Source organism: Biomphalaria glabrata, chromosome 3 (genome assembly GCF_947242115.1).
Source record: "Biomphalaria glabrata chromosome 3, xgBioGlab47.1, whole genome shotgun sequence".
Lineage (NCBI taxonomy): Eukaryota > Metazoa > Mollusca > Gastropoda > Planorbidae > Biomphalaria > Biomphalaria glabrata.
This window is the reverse complement of record NC_074713.1, coordinates 27,632,179-27,651,702: the sequence shown is the minus strand read 5'-3', so window position 1 is coordinate 27,651,702 and position 19,524 is coordinate 27,632,179. Positions and strand designations below refer to the sequence as shown.

Sequence of the window (19,524 nt, the reverse complement as noted above, 5' to 3'; positions counted from 1 at the left end):
TTAAGACTTCGTATTTAGACTTTGATGTTGTGTGTACAACTTGGTCTAACCATTTAGGCTTATTAATTATTTTTAGTTAATGCTCATTTGTTATTATGTTTTATGTTTGCCTTTGGCAGGTCTTTAATGTATAATAAACAGTTAGAAATCGTCCTACGAGTTGCCTTCGCCTTGTCCTTTAGTTTGTTCTGTGCCAAACCCACCACACATATATGCGGCCCGCCATTGCCAAACTTTTTTTAATGCGGCCCTCGATGGAAAAAGGTTGCCCACCCCTGGCCTATAGCTATTTTTTTCTTCATCCTAAATAATGGCTAGCGCTTTGACCACTTTGAGGCTGCAGTTGAAAACGAAGAAGGAAAAGAAGAAGATGGAAGAATATTTGCAGCGCTATTGATGAACCATGTGACCAGTCAGACGATCCTATAATCACTTCTTATTGTGTAAGTCCTACCTTTCAAAGCCGTTGCAGCTTTGGCTATTTCTGCAATAGGAGAACTTTGTAAATCAACGCTCAAGTCAGCAGACGACACAAATGCATAAAACGCCCCACCGTAAGCGACATCTATCTGACAGTCTCCGTAGCCTTCAACTTGTACACAGACATCTGAAAGTATATTGAACGTAGATCTACATTTTTTTTTGTATCGAGAGAAGGAGTCAAGATTTCCAGGGTTGTTCCTCTTGGCCTATTACTGCGAATGTGTGACCGAGTCTGGAAGGCGGAAGCCCTCATAAATTAATGTTCCTTTGAAAAAATATAGCGTAGCAGAGTTTAAGGGGAAAAAAAAAGCATTTCTTTAGCAAACCTAAGGCCGTGGAATGAATGTATTAATATACTTCCTGTTCGTGTTATATGCGATTCGCCCGAGTTCGAACATAACTCGCTTCTACCTCCTACAGGTAAGAGAAAGAGAGAGAGAGGAGAAAGAGAGATAGAGTGAGAGAGATAGAGTGAGAGATAGAAAAGATATATCATGGGCGTAGCCAGGATTTTTTTTTCGGGGGTGGTAGTTGGGGGATGTTTTCTCATATATATATGTGTGTGTGTGTGTGTACATAATCTTTATTACATTCTGACCCTTCATTCTTTCGGAAGATGTTTATTATACCCTAGAATAGATCTTCCTGGAGTTAATGGAAAAATTGTTGTAGAATCCCAGCAAGGGGGTTTGGGGGACCCCGCCGCCAAGCACTATTTCCGGTATTGAAAGCCAACAATTTGTATATTCTGAGATATCTACAGTGCATTATCCTGCTATTAATAAGTTTTATTTCAAAAATACTTATGTGCTTTTCTTACTGACTTAGATCCTCCCGCGCTGTTCGGCGCATTGGGCGGCAAGCTGTTTCCACAAAAATCTGTCACTGGCAATGTCCTACCTGCTCTGAGGATCTCCATGAAAGTGTGGCGCCAAGTTGTACTAGGAAGTCATCGCAACTCTTAGTATGCGTAATTTTGTCGGAGAACATGTCCCGAAAACCTCATGCGACGCTCTGTCACAACCTTACTGAGGGGTCGACTCCCATTTCGGCATAGGATTTCCTTGATTTAGACCCGATCTCTATGACTGATTCCTAAAATCCGTCTTAACCATCTTTGTTGAGCCACATTTAGTGTTTTTCAATTTCGGCAGATGACTATTCACTGCAATTTATTAATAAGGCCCAGCGACTGGTAGAAATGTGTAACCTCTCTTCACTACGCTCGTGGAATAAGGTGACTGTAGTTTGCTTTTTGATTTTAAATCGAAAATGGAAGTTTTATCATCAAAATCATCTGTTGGGGGTTTTAAAGTAAAAAATCTCGAGAGTTTTTTTTTTTTTTAAATTCAAAACCTCATTTAGCTACGGTCATTGAATTTGGTGACTGTAGTTTGCTTTAGAATAATATTGAAGAGAGGGGTTTTCAGCCTCAAAACTCTTTGTAGGGGGATTTTAAATTCAAAACCATTTAGAGGGCTTTTAAACTTAAAAAAAAGGTCATCTGGAGGAGAGAGGTTTAAACTCAAAACATCTTTGGCTACGCACATAGATTTTAAGAGTGTGTAATTTGCTTGTTTTTATATTGAAGATGTATTTTTTAGCTTCAAATCCCACTGGAGGGGGGTTTAAACTCAAAACCCCTTCAACTACGCTCATAGAGTTCTGAGTTTGCTTTTTTTTAAATTTAGGAGGGCTTTTATTGTAAATTTTGGAGGGGGTTTTAAAATCAAAATCTACCGTAGCTGTGCTCTTGGAATTTGGGGATTGTCGTTTGCATTTTTTGTTTTGTTTTGTTTTTTAAAAGAGGGGGATTTAACTGCAAACCCCCCTTGTAGGGGGTTTTAAACTCAAAACCCCCTTTGCTATGCTGGGGCAAGTGATGGTTTAGTATTAAAATCTCACCTAAAATAAACAAAGTCAAAGAAAAAATTCAGTCACAAAATTTCGACCCCCCCCCTTCGCAGGAGGGATTTCATATCGGGTGTGTGTGTGTGGTTTGAACCCCCCCCCCCTCGCTACGCCCATGGGATACACACACACACACACATATATATATATATATATATATATATATATATATATATATATATATATATATATATTTAGAGAGAGAGAGAGAGAGAGAGAGAGAGAGGTTCAAACTATGATGTGATAGCTATATTTCTGAAGGGACGTCTTTGTCAAAAGAAAACAAATTTGAATCTTGTTCTTTACCTTGGCAGACGACAAAAGAAGGGACACTTTCAAATCGAACACGTCCAGTTCTTATTACGTCACCATCTTCTTGAACAGAGACAAATGTTTTGACCAGACCACAAGGAACTTGGATATTGACTTGAGCTTCTGTAGTACTCTCCTGGTGGAGGTTTAGCTCAATGAGTCCCTGAAAGAAAAAAAAAACTGCACTCTTTGATACATGCATTTGAACTTTCGGTAGTCTGCTTAGATTCAAGAAGGCATCTTTACAGCTAGTAATTTTGATTACTGTAGAAAGCGCCCAAGCTTGACTGTCACGTGGCAACGCTTAGACAAGGTCGATAAAGAAATGAAGAGTATTATCATGCATAATGCGAATGAAACTGTAACTAATGATGATTAATATATTTGTGACTTGTTGACCATATACCATATAGCCGTCGTTGATGCGCTGTGTGTCAGCTAATCGTTAACAACTATCAGATGTAGGAGATAACAAATACCGCCAAAACCCTGGTAGAAACTTTAGCTCCACTAATGAAAGATACATTGCTTCCCAAACTACTTTTTTTGCAATCAGAATATTTTTAATTTTTACGTGCAATACCCGTAACTGTCGAATCTGGTGAAAGAAGCTTCTCGCGCCTCAAACTAATCAAGAATTACTTGAGTTCAACAATTCACTAAGATAGATTGAACCAGTGATTTTTTTGGGACGGTACGCACCAAAACGCGAACCGGCACCTTTTTCAATGTGGGGAAAAATTATTACTTTTCTTGTATTTTAAAAATAGTTAAAAATTTAGGCAATCCATCACTGAGTACCGGTACCTATTTTTTCACACAGTGGATTGAACAATTTGGCAATTCTTGCTATTGAGAGTGTTCTATGTAGGAAACTGAATTCTGATGATATACTGATATACTGACTTCGCTACATGCAAGGCTCGTAAAGTAAACTACATCATGATTTTGTACTTAGTAAAGAATGAATAAAATGTAAAGAATAATTTATTTTCTATTTGAAAATCTTAGTTTTTCACTTACTATACCAAGACTGGGCCCCGCGCAAACCATTTCGCGTAGGGCTCCGCAATTGTTAGGGCCGGCCCTGTTGGTAGGTATACGATGGTTCCGAGTTTGACCCGTGTCCTTCGCCATCTCTGTCGTCCTGCAAGATTTTTGAGCTACATTCTTCTACGCAAAAGTCATTATCAAGCATAAAAGTGTTGTTAATTAAATTAAATGGAGCTGTAGCCAGTGGCTTCGCTAAAGGGCGGGGTACGAAAGATACTGACCGCACCCAAAGAATTGATGTTACGTAAATACCCAGATGTCATACACAACAGAAGCAGAAAGAAGGGTGAAAATGCATATGCCCAACCTGCGATCGCAGCTGTGTATCAAGGTTTGGCCTCTTTAGTCACACAAGAAGTTGCAAAAGGAAAAGATCGTCTCTCGAGAAGTAAAATGCCACAGAAATACCTAAACAAGCTTGTACACGTTTAAAGATAGCTTTAAAGGAAAAATGTATTCTCTTACTGGGTCATAGGCGTAGCCAGGTTTTTTTTTAGTTGGGGGGTTTACCTCCCCCCGAAATAAAATCCGCCCCACCCCGTGGGGGTCGGAGTTTAGTGACTGATTTTTTGCTTTGATTTTGTTTATTTTAGGGGAGATTTTAATACTAAACTATCACTTGCCCCAGCGCAGCCAAGGGGTTTTGTGTTTAAAACCATTTTCCAGCGGGGTTTGAAGCTAAAAACCACCTCTTCAATATAAAAAAAAACCAAATTACACACTCAAAATTCTATGAGCGTAGCCAAAGTGGTTTTGAGTTTAAACCCCCCTTCAGCGGCGTTTGAAACTAAAAAATACCTCTTCAATATAAAAAGAAAGCAAATTACGCACTTAAAATGCTATGAGCGCAACTAAAGGGGGTTTTGAGTTTAAACCCCCCTTCAGCGGGGTTTGAAGGCAAAAAGTACCTCTCCATTATAAAAAAAAGCAAATTAGTCAATATTCTATGAGCGTAGTCAAAGGGATTTTGAGTTTAAACCCCCCTTCAGCGGGGTTTCAAGCCAAAAAAATACCTCTTCAATATATATATATATATAAAAGAAGCAAATTACATACTAAAAATTCTACTAGTGTAGCCAAGCCAAGGAAGATTTTGAGTAACCCCTTATACCGAGGCTTTTTAAAAAGTTTAAAACCGCTCCAGACGGTTTTAAGTTTAAATCCCCCTACAGAGAGTTTTGAGGTTAAAAACCTCTCTCGTCAATATTATTTTAAAGCAACTACAGTCACCAAAATTCTATGAGCGTAGCTAAGCGGGTTTTGAATTTGTTAAAAAAAAACAACTCCTAAACTTTTTTTAGTTTAAAACCCCCCAACAGTTGATTTTGACGATAAAACTGCCCTTTTCGATATAAAATCTAAAGCAAACGACAAGAGCGTGGTCTAGAGAGGTTACAAATGTCTACCAATATCTTAGCTCCATTACTAAAGTGCAGTGAATAGTCTTGCCAAAATTGAAAATGATGCTAAATGTAGCTCAACAAAGATGGCTAAGACAGATTTAAGAAGTCAGTTATAGAGATCGTGTCTCAATCAAGGAAATCCTATGCCGAACCGGGAGTCGACCCTTTAGTAAGGTAAGGGCGGGGAGTATTCAATTTTTCCAATAACTCCAGGAAGAACCTATTCTAGGGTACAATAAACGTCTTCCGAGAGAATGAAGGTTCAGAATGTAATAAAGATCATTTATGCACACACACAACAAACACATATATTGGCCGGAGGGGGGGGGGGAATTAATCAAACCCCCTCCCAAAAAAATAATTCCTGGCTACGCCTATGTATTGGGTGTTTGGTGGTGGGGTGACACCATTATCTTGAGATAAATGACAGTAATTAGCGGTTGTTTCCTGTAGATACAATTCAATTGCTTTTTTTATGCATGCGTTTATAAGATGAATAGACATTTATGCATTAACTATTCTGAGGTGCGGTCTAAAAACTTACATTGTCCACCGCGTAGCGCCCCAAGGCCACGCAGGCGTGTCCACACATCGTTGAGTAGCCCTCATTGTGGAGAAATATGGCGCCGATGTCTGCTTCAGGATTGTCAGGAGGCACCAACAAGACGGCGTACATGTCAAAATGACCGCGTGGTTCCAGAATCACAAATTTCCGTAGGTGGTCATAGCTAAGTAGAAAATAGAATTTGGTAATAATTGAGCAGACAGCGCATAAAGCGGACATAGCCATGCCTGCAACTTAAAGTGGACATAGATAGACAGACAACATAGACATAGCTAGACAGACAACATAGACATAGCTAGGCAGACAACATAGACATAGCTAGACAGACAACATAGACATAGCTAGGCAGACAACATAGACATAGCTAGGCAGACAACTTAGACATATCTAGGCAGACAACATAGACATAGTTAGGCAGACAACATAAGTGGACATAGCTAGACAGACAACATAGACATAGCTAGGCAGACAACATAGACATAGCTAGGCAGACAACATAGACATAGCTAGGCAGAAAACATAAGTGGACATAGCTAGGCAGACAGCATAGACATAGATAGGCAGACAACATAGACATAGCTAGGCAGACAACATAGACATAGCTAGGCAGACAACATAGACATAGCTAGGCAGACAACATAGACATAGCTAGGCAGACAACATAAGTAGACATAGCTAGGCAGACAACATAGACATAGCTAGGCAGACAACATAGACATAGCTAGGCAGACAACATAGACATAGCTAGGCAGACAACATAGACATAGCTAGGCAGACAACATAGACATAGCTAGGCAGACAACATAGACATAGCTAGGCAGACAACATAGACATAGCTAGGCAGACAACATAGACATAGCTAGGCAGACAACATAGACATAGCTAGGCAGACAACATAGACATAGCTAGGCAGACAACATAGACATAGCTAGGCAGACAACATAGACATAGCTAGGCAGACAACATAGACATAGCTAGGCAGACAACATAGACATAGCTAGGCAGACAACATAGACATAGCTAGGCAGACAACATAGACATAGCTAGGCAGACAACATAGACATAGCTAGGCAGACAACATAGACATAGCTAGGCAGACAACATAGACATAGCTAGGCAGACAACATAGACATAGCTAGGCAGACAACATAGACATAGCTAGGCAGACAACATAGACATAGCTAGGCAGACAACATAGACATAGCTAGGCAGACAACATAGACATAGCTAGGCAGACAACATAGACATAGCTAGGCAGACAACATAGACATAGCTAGGCAGACAACATAGACATAGCTAGGCAGACAACATAGACATAGCTAGGCAGACAACATAGACATAGCTAGGCAGACAACATAGACATAGCTAGGCAGACAACATAGACATAGCTAGGCAGACAACATAGACATAGCTAGGCAGACAACATAGACATAGCTAGGCAGACAACATAGACATAGCTAGGCAGACAACATAGACATAGCTAGGCAGACAACATAGACATAGCTAGGCAGACAACATAGACATAGCTAGGCAGACAACATAGACATAGCTAGGCAGACAACATAGACATAGCTAGGCAGACAACATAGACATAGCTAGGCAGACAACATAGACATAGCTAGACAGACTAAAGTGGAAATAGCTAGGCATACTTCATTAAGTGGACGTATCTAGACAGGCAACATTAAGTGGGCATAGCTAGGCAGACAACATTAAGTGGGCATAGCTAGGCAGACAACATTAAGTGGGCATAGTTAGGCAGACAACATTAAGTGGGCATAGCTAGGCAGACAACATTAAGTGGACATAGCTAGGCAGACAACATTAAGTGGGCATAGCTAGGCAGACAACATTAAGTGGGCATAGCTAGGCAGACAACATTCAGTGGACATAGCTAGGAAGACAACATTCAGTGGACATAGCTAGACAAACAAAAGAATTAGGTTAAAGTTGAGAAAAGAAAATTAATATAAATACATATAACAGTCACAGTAAATGCTGGTAACTAGCCGGACCGAGAAAGGACCTAGAAAATGGGTGCGGGCGACTATAATCTTAGTCTCTTCTTGGATTTACCAATGACTTTTCTAACATTCGAGCCTCAATTTCTTTTCTTTTTAGTTCCACATACTTTTTTTTCCCCGAATCGATTTCTCATCTTTTAATTAAATGCTCTACTCCATTGCTGTAGACTCTAGACCACGTCGTCCTCGTTGAAAAGTCTGTTTGTCTCTTGTATCTACTGTTCTTTATAGACCACCTCGTCCTCGTTGGAGAGTCTGTTAGTCTCTTGTATCTACTGTTCTTTATAGACCACCTCGTCCTCTTTGGAAAGTCTGTTTGTCTCTTGTATCTACTGTTCTTTATAGACCACCTCGTCCTCGTTGGAGAGTCTGTTTGTCTCTTGTATCTACTGTTCTTTATAGACCACCTCGTCCTCTTTGGAAAGTCTGTTTGTCTCTTGTATCTACTGTTCTTTATAGACCACCTCGTCCTCTTTGGAAAGTCTGTTTGTCTCTTGTATCTACTGTTCTTTATAGACCACCTCGTCCTCGTTGGAGAGTCTTTTTGTCTCTTGTATCTACTGTTCTTTATAGACCACCTCGTCCTCGTTGGAGAGTCTGTTTCTTGTATCTACTGTTCTTTATAGACCACCTCGTCCTCGGAAAGTCTGTTTGTCTCTTGTATCTACTGTTCTTTATAGACCACCTCGTCCTCGTTGGAAAGTCTGTTTGTCTCTTGTATCTACTGTTCTTTATAGACCACCTCGTCCTCGTTGGAAAGTCTGTTTGTCTCTTGTATCTACTGTTCTTTATAGACCACCTCGTCCTCGTTGGAGAGTCTGTTTCTTGTATCTACTGTTCTTTATAGACCACCTCGTCCTCGGAAAGTCTGTTTGTCTCTTGTAATTTCTGTTCTTTATAGATCACCTCGTCCTCGTTGGAAAGTCTGTTTGTCTCTTGTATCTACTGTTCTTTATAGACCACCTCGTCCTCTTTGGAAAGTCTGTTTGTCTCTTGTATCTACTGTTCTTTATAGACCACCTCGTCCTCGTTGGAGAGTCTGTTTGTCTCTTGTATCTACTGTTCTTTATAGACCACCTCTTCCTCGTTGGAAAGTCTGTTTGTCTCTTGTATCTACTGTTCTTTATAGACCACCTCGTCCTCTTTGGAAAGTCTGTTTGTCTCTTGTATCTACTGTTCTTTATAGACCACCTCGTCCTCGTTGGAAAGTCTGTTTGTCTCTTGTATCTACTGTTCTTTATAGACCACCTCGTCCTCGTTGGAAAGTCTGTTTGTCTCTTGTATCTACTGTTCTTTATAGACCACCTCGTCCTCTTTGGAAAGTCTGTTTGTCTCTTGTATCTACTGTTCTTTATAGACCACCTCGTCCTCGTTGGAAAGTCTGTTTGTCTCTTGTATCTACTGTTCTTTATAGACCACCTCGTCCTCTTTGGAAAGTCTGTTTGTCTCTTGTATCTACTGTTCTTTATAGACCACCTCGTCCTCTTTGGAAAGTCTGTTTGTCTCTTCTATCTACTGTTCTTTATAGACCACCTCGTCCTCGTTGGAAAGTCTGTTTGTCTCTTCTATCTACTGTTCTTTATAGACCACCTCGTCCTCTTTGGAAAGTCTGTTTGTCTCTTGTATCTACTGTTCTTTATAGACCACCTCGTCCACGTTGGAGAGTTTGTTTTTCTCTTCTATCTACTGTTCTTTATAGACCACCTCGTCCTCGTTGGAGAGTTTGTTTTTCTCTTGTATCTACTGTTCTTTGACCAATGAAAAAACGATTAGAACATTAGCAAAAGAAAAAGTCTCAGATCTTTCTGCTATCTATAAGTATGTGTTTTTAAGCCAGAAGATTTAATGCACTGAATTCTATTGATAAATTCCGGTCCTGTCATCATACCACCAAATCCCCTACTCAATCCGGTCCTGACATCACCCTACAAAGTCGGGTCCTGACATCACCCTTCGCCCTACACAATCCGGTCCACGCGGGACAACAAGCACGCACGCCGAGAGCGCGGCTCAGAAAAAAAAGAGATGGGGTATACATAATTATAAATGGTAAATACGAGGGCCTATCGCGATGATCCGTAGAATCCTTTTATACAAGAATATTACAAAATCGTTCACAATATTTTAATGCAATTTCAATCGGCCCAACGGGCGTTTGACCCAATGTCTAAAGGGACAGTCCGCCCATGATGCCAACAAATGACCTGCACAAATTTTGAAATGAAAGCAAAGTTTAGAAAGAATTACTGGAGATCGCGAACTAAAGAATACTATTTCCCCATCCCTGAAGAAGACCCAAACAGATCAACACAGACGTTAACGTTGTATCTCTGTTTTCAATGTTTGATGACAAGAATGTTACTCCATTCACATGAACTTTGACTCTGAAGAGCAGAGCCAGAAAAAAAAAGGAGGTCACTGACACATATATATGATTGAAGTATTGATTGAATAGAATCGATCAAATGTTTAAAAGGAAGTTAAATTTGAATTTCGTCCTCTTTCAGATCACGTGGACGTGTTAAATAATTTCCTTCTACACTCAATTGAGTGTGGTAATCAAAAATGTAGGTCTATTAGAGATTCTCTTCTACGACGGAAACAAACTATAAATAGCCAGTTTGTTTGGTGTATCCGGTGTACAGGATAAAGGAAGTGTGGGTCAACCATGGGTCAACTAGGTTATTTTAAAAGGATAGGATCATAGACATAAATAAATAGAGACTGGCCGATAAAAGAGTTTTATGAAACGAAAATTTGTGACTTGCAATTTTGTGTACTTTATTATACAGCATTTATGAGCAGTATAGTTTTGTTTAATATCTAAGACTGAAGAACATGAAACCTTTCAGAATTCGGAAATCCGACAACAATAGATATACATGTTTGCAAGTTACATGAAGTTATTATGTCTATGTATATGATATTTTTTTTTTTTTGCACTTTAGGATCAAATTTTCTTCGCTTCTCCATTTATTGCTCATTTTGTTTCTTATCTAGTTGACAACACTGACAACAATAATTTAGCGTCCTTGACATTGTTTAGTTTGTGAAAATCCCCAAATAACTTTTGGGACATTTTGATCAATCTACATCCGAACATGTGTGGCAGACAGCACAAAATCGTTTCGAATTTTTCCTGCCTTGGCCGTTAAAACACTTTTGAAAATAAAAATATCGCATCTAAATATTTTATTAAAACTTAATAAAAGTACATATGATACTAAACTAGAGTAGAGAAATAGGACGTACAACTTCTTTTCGCGACTTACATTTTGCCTTGGAAATGCAATTAGCCCAGTTTTGACCAATACTTTGAGACATTCGTAGGCTACTTTTTGTCCTTTCAAACAGTAGTGCTGATTTTTAAAAGGACATTTTAAACTGAGAAATAAAAAGTAGATAACTCACTTTTGTCGTAGATCGTTGATTTTGTCCAGGATAGTCTCCCCTCTAGGTTTTGGAAAACCAGATTCAATAATTCGCACTGGCTCCCCACCTGTGTGCATTTCCGTTGTGGTGATAGTTAACACAGTCTGTCCAGTGGGTTGGCACAATCGAACGTTCTTGTCTGTAGCCATTGTCCTGTTCATCAACTATAGAAAACTTTTTGTAAAAATCACATTTTAGAAGTACATGCAAACAAAGAAATTAACAGTACAAACACTACAAAATTAGAAATAGGCCTACATACACAGAGTAAATTAGAAATAGGCCTACATGCATTACTGGCGGATCCATGAGCGGGCGGTAGGGACGCTCCCCCCCCCCCCCCCCCCCGGACGAATGTTAGTAAAGATATCACACAATTTGTATACGAATTAATTAGCTATGTTAATAATATATACTAATTATTTATATTTCAACCGATTTTTAGATTATTTCGCCCGCCCCCCTCTACTATGTTGGCCGATTTGGTGGATGGGGAGGTGGCAAATGCATCAATTCCGCCCCCCCCCCCCCCCACCATAAACTTTCGAGTGGGTGGCTGGTCCAATTTATTTGTAGAAAAATGTTTGTAAAATGTTTTACATAATTCGGATGTTCCTTCAGAGTTGAAGATAGTTTACTTCCTAGTCCAAACCTCCCGCAGGACGACGGGGGATGGGAGCGGGCAGGGTTTGAACCTCGACCGTCGATAAATCCGAACGACAGTCCAGCGAGCAAACCGCACGACCAGGCAGCCATCACAGCTTATTAACGGAATCAATTAAATATCTCTATAATTAAAATTTGCTATTGATATTTTAACCGATCTTTATATTATGTCGTTCCCCTGTTAGCCGATTGGGGGGGGGGGGGGGCTAATACATATATTGCCCTTCCAACCTAAACCCTTTGAGTGGAGGGGCGGTCCTACTTTTAATTAGAAATCATAGTTTGTGAACAAAATTAGTTGAATTACAATATAATTTTTATATTATGTCGCTACACTTCTGGTATCTTAGCCGATTCGCTGAGGTGGGGGGTTGGCGTTTGCTTCTGCTGCCCTCCCCACTCTAGACCTCCGAATGAGGGGGGGGGGGGACAGTCATATTTTTATGGAGAAATCATAGTTTTTGAACAAAATTAGTTGAATATCTATATAATATAAGCTACATCAACCAGGTTGATGTAGCTTATATTATATAGATATTCTAGATATTCTGCCTTGCGGTACTGAGGCTTCAGGAGACAACCTCGAGGAGAAATCAGGAGTGAAGCCCCTTAGGCGTTGGGAGTATCAGCTATGAAATTCCCTCCGGCAGCTTCTGCAACTGAGTTGGTGCCAAATGTAATGCGATGCGTTCCTTTGGATCACATCAGCAAGGTCGAGAGAGGGATCATGACGCATGGGCCACCCATGACCCCTTTATCCAAGGCCCAGGAATGCGCCCCGGAGAGGAAACTCTGGTGCTGCTGCAAAGCGGCTAAAACAACACGGGAGACAACAGTTACGGGTTATAAGTCCAACTTGATTGGCGTAATGTATGGACGCCACGGGTTGTCTCTGACGGTGGGAGAGGTCTTCGCGCCTCACTGATCAGCTACCGCCCGCCTCAACCTGGGCAGCCCCCAGTCAGTTAGGTGCTGATCCGCCACAGCCTGCCTGCTCTAATGGGTGCTTAGAGCTTAGTTTAAAACGACAAGTAGGCTGGAAACTTGCACCAAGCAACAAAAGAAGAAAAATTAAACTGAAAAAGAAAATCCCTGTCATGCGACTGGCCACTTGGAATGTCAGGACAATGTGTCCTGGTCTCACTGATGATCTAAGGCAGATCGACGATGCAAGGAAGACGGCAGTTATAAACAACGAGCTAAAAAGGCTACATATTGACATTGCAGCCCTGCAAGAAACCCGACTGGCCGAAAACGGCATGCTCCGCGAGACTGACTACACTTTCTTTTGGAAAGGGAAAGCACAGGATGAGACTCGAATACATGGTGTGGGCTTTGCTGTCAAGAACAGTCTTCTTCCCATGATAGTCCCTCCAGTTGGTGGCTCGGAACGGCTACTAAGCATAAGTATGATGACAGCATCTGGAAAAGTCACTCTAATTAGTGCCTATGCCCCCACACTATGCTCGCCTCAGGAGGACAAAGACAAGTTCTATGAAGACCTCAAAGAAGCCATTGCAAACATTCCTCAAAAAGAACATATGATCCTTCTAGGTGACTTCAATGCCAGAGTAGGATCAGATCACACTACCTGGCCAGACTGTCTTGGGCTTTTTGGAATCGGAAAGATGAATGAGAACGGACAAAGACTGCTTGAATTCTGCACATACCATAAGCTCTGCATTACCAACACATACTTCAGAACAAAACCACAGCACTGTGTCTCATGGAGGCACCCTAGGTCTGGGCACTGGCACCAGCTGGATATGATACTGACACGAAAAAAGGACATTGGAAATATACTGCTGACACGTAGCTACCAAAGCGCGGATTGTGATACTGATCATACTTTAGTGTCATGCCGGACAAGACTGCTGCCAACTAAGATCCACACTTCACAGGGAAAAAGAAAATCACGCCTGAATACTACTAGCACAAAAAATCCTGATCTTTGCACCGAATTTGAGAACAAATTAGAGGAAGCTTTTAAAAACTTCTCTGTGACTGAGGTAGAAAAAAGCTGGACGTTTATGCGTGATACAATCTACCAAACATCATCACTGGTCTTTGGAAACAAAACCAAGAAAAGCGAAGACTGGTTTGAAGCTAGTCTACCAGAAATGGAAACTGCCACTACGAACAAGAGAGCAGCCATGCTAATCTACAAGAAGGATCCCACCCCAAGCAACTTAAAAAGGCTCAGAGCTGCACGTAACAATGCCCAAAGAGTAGCGAGACAATGTGCTAACAAATACTGGCAGGAGCTATGCGAAGATATTCAATCTTGTGCCGACTGTGGTAACATAAGAGGACTATATGAGGGCATGAGAAAAGCCTTTGGACCTCACACCAGCAAGTGAGCTCCACTCAAGTCAAAAGATGGCTCAATCATCAGCGATCGTGCGCTGCAAATGGAACGATGGGTAGAACACTATGCAGAACTCTACCAGATTGAAAACGCCATCTCACCAAATGCTGTTTCCAACTTCCCATCACTTCCAGTTTTGACGGAATTAGACGAAACGCCCTCAGTAAAGGAGCTGAGCATTGCCATTGACATGCTTGCACATGGGAAAACACCCGGAGGAGATGGCATTCCTGCTGAAGTAATTCAGGCTGGAAAACATGCCCTAATCAAACCACTCCATGAACTGCTAAGCTTGTGCTGGGAACAAGGAATGGTCCCCCAGGAATTGAAAGACTCCAACATTGTTACAATTTATAAAAATAAAGGCGACCGCTCTGATTGTAACAATTACAGAGGCATCTCACTGCTTAGCATAGTCGGAAAGGCTTTTGCTAGAGTGTTACTAAAGCGATTACAGATCCTGGCAGATCGTGTTTATCCAGAGTCGCAGTGTGGCTTTAGGGCAGGAAGATCTACAACAGATATGATTTTCTCTCTGCGGCAGCTACAGGAGAAGAACAGAGAACAAAAGCAGCCCCTCTTTATAGCTTTTATTGATTTGACCAAGGCCTTTGACCTTGTTAGCAGAAGCGGTCTGTTTGCTGTACTAGAGAGAATCGGCTGTCCAAATAAGTTAAGAAAACTAGTGTCAGCTTTTCACGAAAATATGCAGGGCACCGTTCAGTTTGAAAGTTCTTCCTCCAGGCCATTCTCCATTAAAAGCGGTGTAAAACAAGGATGTGTACTGGCCCCTACACTTTTTGGCATCTTCTTCTCAGTCGTACTATCCAGTGCTTTTAAATCCCTGGAAGACGGAATATACATCCATAGCAGATCCGATGGAAGGCTCTTTAACCTGGCACGTCTTAAAGCCAAAACGAAAAGGCGTCGTATCTTGATAAGGGAGCTGCTGTTTGCCGATGACGCGGCACTCGTATCTCACTCACAAGGAGGTCTACAGAAGCTAGTGAACGCCTTAGCAGCTGCTTGTCAAGAGTTTAGCCTTACTATAAGTCTCTCCAAGACCGAAATCCTGGCACAAGACGTTGCAGAAATACCTATAATACAAATTGGAAACCACACCCTTTCAGTGGTGCAGGAATTTACCTACTTGGGTTCAACAATTGTCAGTAACCTAGACTTAGACATCGAGCTGACAAAAAGGATAGGAAAAGCTACCACAGCATTGGAAAAACTCTCCAAGCGCGTCTGGGAAAATGGTAAATTGACCACAGCGACCAAAATCCTAGTCTACAACGCCTGTGTTGTGAGCACTCTCCTTTATGGCAGTGAAAGCTGGTCAACATACATGTACCAAGAGCACAGATTGAATAGTTTCCACTTGCGCTGCCTGAGACGCATAATGGGCATCTCTAGGAGGGACCATGTCTCCAATCAGGAAGTTTTGAGACTGGCCAATATGAACAGCATGTATGCTCTCCTGACACAAAGGAGATTACGCTGGCTCGGACATGTCACCCGCATGCCAGATGGTAGAATCCCGAAAGATATCTTATATGCTGAGCTTGTGGAAGGAGTCAGACCCAAGGGCCGCCCAAGACTAACATATAGAGATGTCTGCAAGCGAGACATGAGAGCCTCAGGCATCAGTGAAAGTAGTATATGGGAGAACAGCCAAAGACCGGAGTGCATGGAGACAGACTGTGCGTGCTGGGACAACCCTTGCTGAGAACAAAAGAATTGAAGCGGCTTTAATCAAGAGGGAAAAAAAGAAAGCTGCCCTGTCTGCTAGCCCTAAATCAGAGGCATACAAATGTACGAATTGTGGCAAAGTCTGCCGTTCTAGAATTGGCTTGATTAGCCACACCAGATTCTGCCCCGTCTCAAGATTAAGCCAAAACCAGTGACTCACTTGGGCGCATCCATTGCCTTTCGAGACAAAAGGAGCCATATATAGTATAAGCTACATATTAATGTTTTAACCCATTTGTATATTATGTCGCACACACACTCTGATTAAATTCTTTTAATCGAGTCATCCCACCCCCTATTCTTAAATGCCAAATGCAATCATTAGCAGAAATTATAAAAAGGAGTGAGAATTAACTTTTTCACTCTGCCGCCCTCTCCCCTTTCCAGATGAAAACATGACGTTTTAAAACAGAAAAGTCAAATATGGCGACAGAGTTTATGTCATTGCATACGAATTTATCTTAGTTATTTTAAGTAAGACTTTTTTTTTTTAAAATTTAGAATTCTTACGAAATTTTTCATTATAGAGTAACAATTGAGATGAGTTCTGAGCCCAAATATTATTTTCCAAGTCATTTTTTTCCAACCATTACTCATACTGATAATTTTCTGTTGTATAAAAAATAATTTGGACAATAACTCATAATTTATACTTGAATCCTAAAAATGCAAAAAAATTTAGGTTAGAATCTAATTGGTTCACTTAATTTCTCCTCCCACTTCCGAAATGTTTTTTTTAGAGATTTGAATTCTAGTTCTGTAACAAAACAAAGTTACAAACATGCCTATTGAACAAAATGTATCACTTACAAATGAGTTTTTTTTTTTGAATACATTTTTTTTCGGCGGCGATCCTCAAAGTCTTAATCTAAATATGTTGGATATCTTATCTTTTCAAGAACAAATCGGGCGTTAGGGTTAGGGTTTGGAAAAAAATCGCCCTCCCCCACTCCAAAGTTCTGGATCCGCTAGTGACACACATAGAGTCATTATAAATAGGCGTACATACATAGAGGAAATTAGAAATAGGCGTACATACAACATGCAGGGGGTCCCTAAAGAGGTCAAGACCTCCCCCAGCCCAAATGTAATTTCATAATTTATTGTGTGACTTATAGATCTTTCTCGGTAAACGTTTTCCAAGTTTTAAAAATTCAAGGGAGGTAAGGAATCAAGGCCATAAGAGAGGCACTGTTGAAATACACAGTATAGCGTGAAGGGAAGAAGGGTTCTTGTTTGTGAGTGTGTGTGTGTGTGTGTGTTATGATCTGGGAAGAGAGAAGCTGATTGCATTAGAACCTCTTTGACCTTGTCAACCATCTCTTAGTGCATTTTTAGTGTGTATGTATGTGTGTATGTATGTGTGTATGTATGTATGTAGTATGTATGTATGTGTGTGTGTATGTATGTGTGTATGTATGTATGTATATATGAATGTATGTGTGTGTGTATGTATGTCTGTATGTATGTGCGTATGTATGAATGCATGCATGTATGTGTGTGTGTGTTTGTATGTAGGCTATGTATGTATTATGTGTGTATGTATGTATGTATGTATGTATGTGTGTATGTATGTATGTATGTATGTATGTATGTATGTATGTATGTATGTATGTATGTATGTATGTGTGTATGTATGTGTGTATGTGTGTATGTATGTATGTGTGTATGTATGTATGTATTGTTATGACTTTGCCATGCGCACCGCCATCCAAGATAGTGCAGAAAGAAGGTGCGCACTATCAGTGACCAGACAAGTCGGATGTTGACATAAGAGACTAACGATTTCCGCCCAAGTCTAGAGCCAATATGGAGATGTTGTACTCAAGGCAGATGCCCTTTGTGTTTGTGATGTCCTCGTGTAAATAAACGTCTATGTCCTCGTTGAGTTGCCTCACTTCAGTTATTACAATTGGTTGTCAGAAGTGGGATTATAGGCGGCTCAACGAGAGGAGGTAGGATTTACAATGGCAGCTTTGAAACGATTAGACCAACTCTCAGTTAGAGAGCTGAGGAAGGAACTTCGTAACCGATATGAGATAATTGGTGGTACCAAGGAGGTGCTTACAGCTCGTCTCCGGCAAGCCTTGATAGATGAAGACGAAGATCCAGATACCTACTTATTTGAAATTGAACCGGAGATTTATGAGCTTATTGGCAAGATAAATGAAGCAATGTGTGAACAAATTAACAGTATGGGGAACAAGGTAGATAAAATGGTGTCTCAGCTGAAAGAAGGGGTAGACTCGTTGGTAAAGGAGCAGTTGCCTGTAGACTCGTTGGTAAAGAAGTTGCGTGGTCAAGACTGTGGCTGCACAAACAGTGGTGACGGAGACGCTGGGAATTGGAGCGCCGTCTGTGTATGTGTTGTGGGCAAGTCTTGTGGTTGTGACTTTCAAGACGAGAAACGTGATGGCGATTGCTGTGATGATCTCAACGGGATGTACCGAGTCGAACGGAAAGAGACAAATGAAGTATTTGTTCCTGTTGTACCTGTTACCAGTACCTTAACTGAAGTCTGTTATGTGCCTGAAGCGTTTGTTCCTGTTGTACCTGTTACCAGTACCTCAATGAGCCGGACAGATCAAGACAACGTTGGGTCTGCTTTCAAGCCTGTTGCTATGGACCTTAAAGACCTCTGCCTATCTGTCGGTGCTCACGAGGGAAATTCGAAGCTTGACAACTGCATCCAGAGGTTTAGCATGAACTGTTCGTGCGGCGCTTCACACATAGAATTTAGATGCCAAGAAAACCACCAACAGCGCATATGTACTTCTACCATCATCATCGACATTGGCATAGATGAATGTCAATCAAATCACTCTAAATCTGAGCTGTCAAGAGAAAGACATTTTCCACTTGAACCTGAAGAGACCTATCTTCTGGACGTAAGACTGTTGTCTGAGGATGACTTCGGTGCATTGGACTTTGCTTGCAACGTGGCTGCAAGCGAACCTGAAGCTCCCTTGAGAGGCGTCTGTCGGGAAGGTCTGCTGAGACAGCGTGTCCGATCAACGGCTGTGCTGAAGAAAACAGTGCTCGACCCTATCTCTCTGTGTGGCAAACGGCCACGTCATTATCGCAACAACAGCCTGGTCAACTGGAGAAAGAGAAAGCGGCACTGGAAGAAAACAATGCGGATGGCCTCGAGGGGAACACGCTCCCTGCCGCCTGTGGCTCCCACTGATCGACCTCCACCTGAACTGTCAAACCTCAGCTGCAGTGTTTCTTTTCGGGACGAAAAGTGCTAAGACGGGGGCAATGTTATGACTTTGCCATGCGCACCGCCATCCAAGATAGTGCAGAAAGAAGGTGCGCACTATCAGTGACCAGACAAGTCGGATGTTGACATAAGAGACTAACGATTTCCGCCCAAGTCTAGAGCCAATATGGAGATGTTGTACTCAAGGCAGATGCCCTTTGTGTTTGTGATGTCCTCGTGTAAATAAACGTCTATGTCCTCGTTGAGTTGCCTCACTTAAGTTATTACAGTATGTATGTGTGTATGTGTGTATGTGTGTATGTATGTATGTATGTATGTATGTATGTATGTAT

General features: G+C 41.2%; 1 protein-coding gene across 5 annotated transcripts in view; it reads right to left on the bottom strand.

Annotated features, from left to right (window-relative positions):
• Positions 1-19,524, bottom strand: part of LOC106069189 (trans-L-3-hydroxyproline dehydratase-like) — a 53,854-nt gene that overhangs the window by 12,951 nt on the left and 21,379 nt on the right. For 2 of the 5 annotated variants that reach the window (XM_056024329.1, XM_056024328.1), the window contains exons 2-5: positions 11,163-11,357; positions 5,707-5,890; positions 2,701-2,869; positions 455-607 (exon numbers count right to left, since the gene is read on the bottom strand). In XM_056024329.1, coding sequence (XP_055880304.1) covers positions 455-607; positions 2,701-2,869; positions 5,707-5,890; positions 11,163-11,344 — 688 coding nt within the window. In that variant the 5' untranslated portion in view covers positions 11,345-11,357. The remainder of the gene's footprint in view (positions 1-454; positions 608-2,700; positions 2,870-5,706; positions 5,891-11,162; positions 11,358-19,524) is intronic. The other 3 variants (XM_056024330.1, XM_013228799.2, XM_056024331.1) reach the window with 2 other exon arrangements.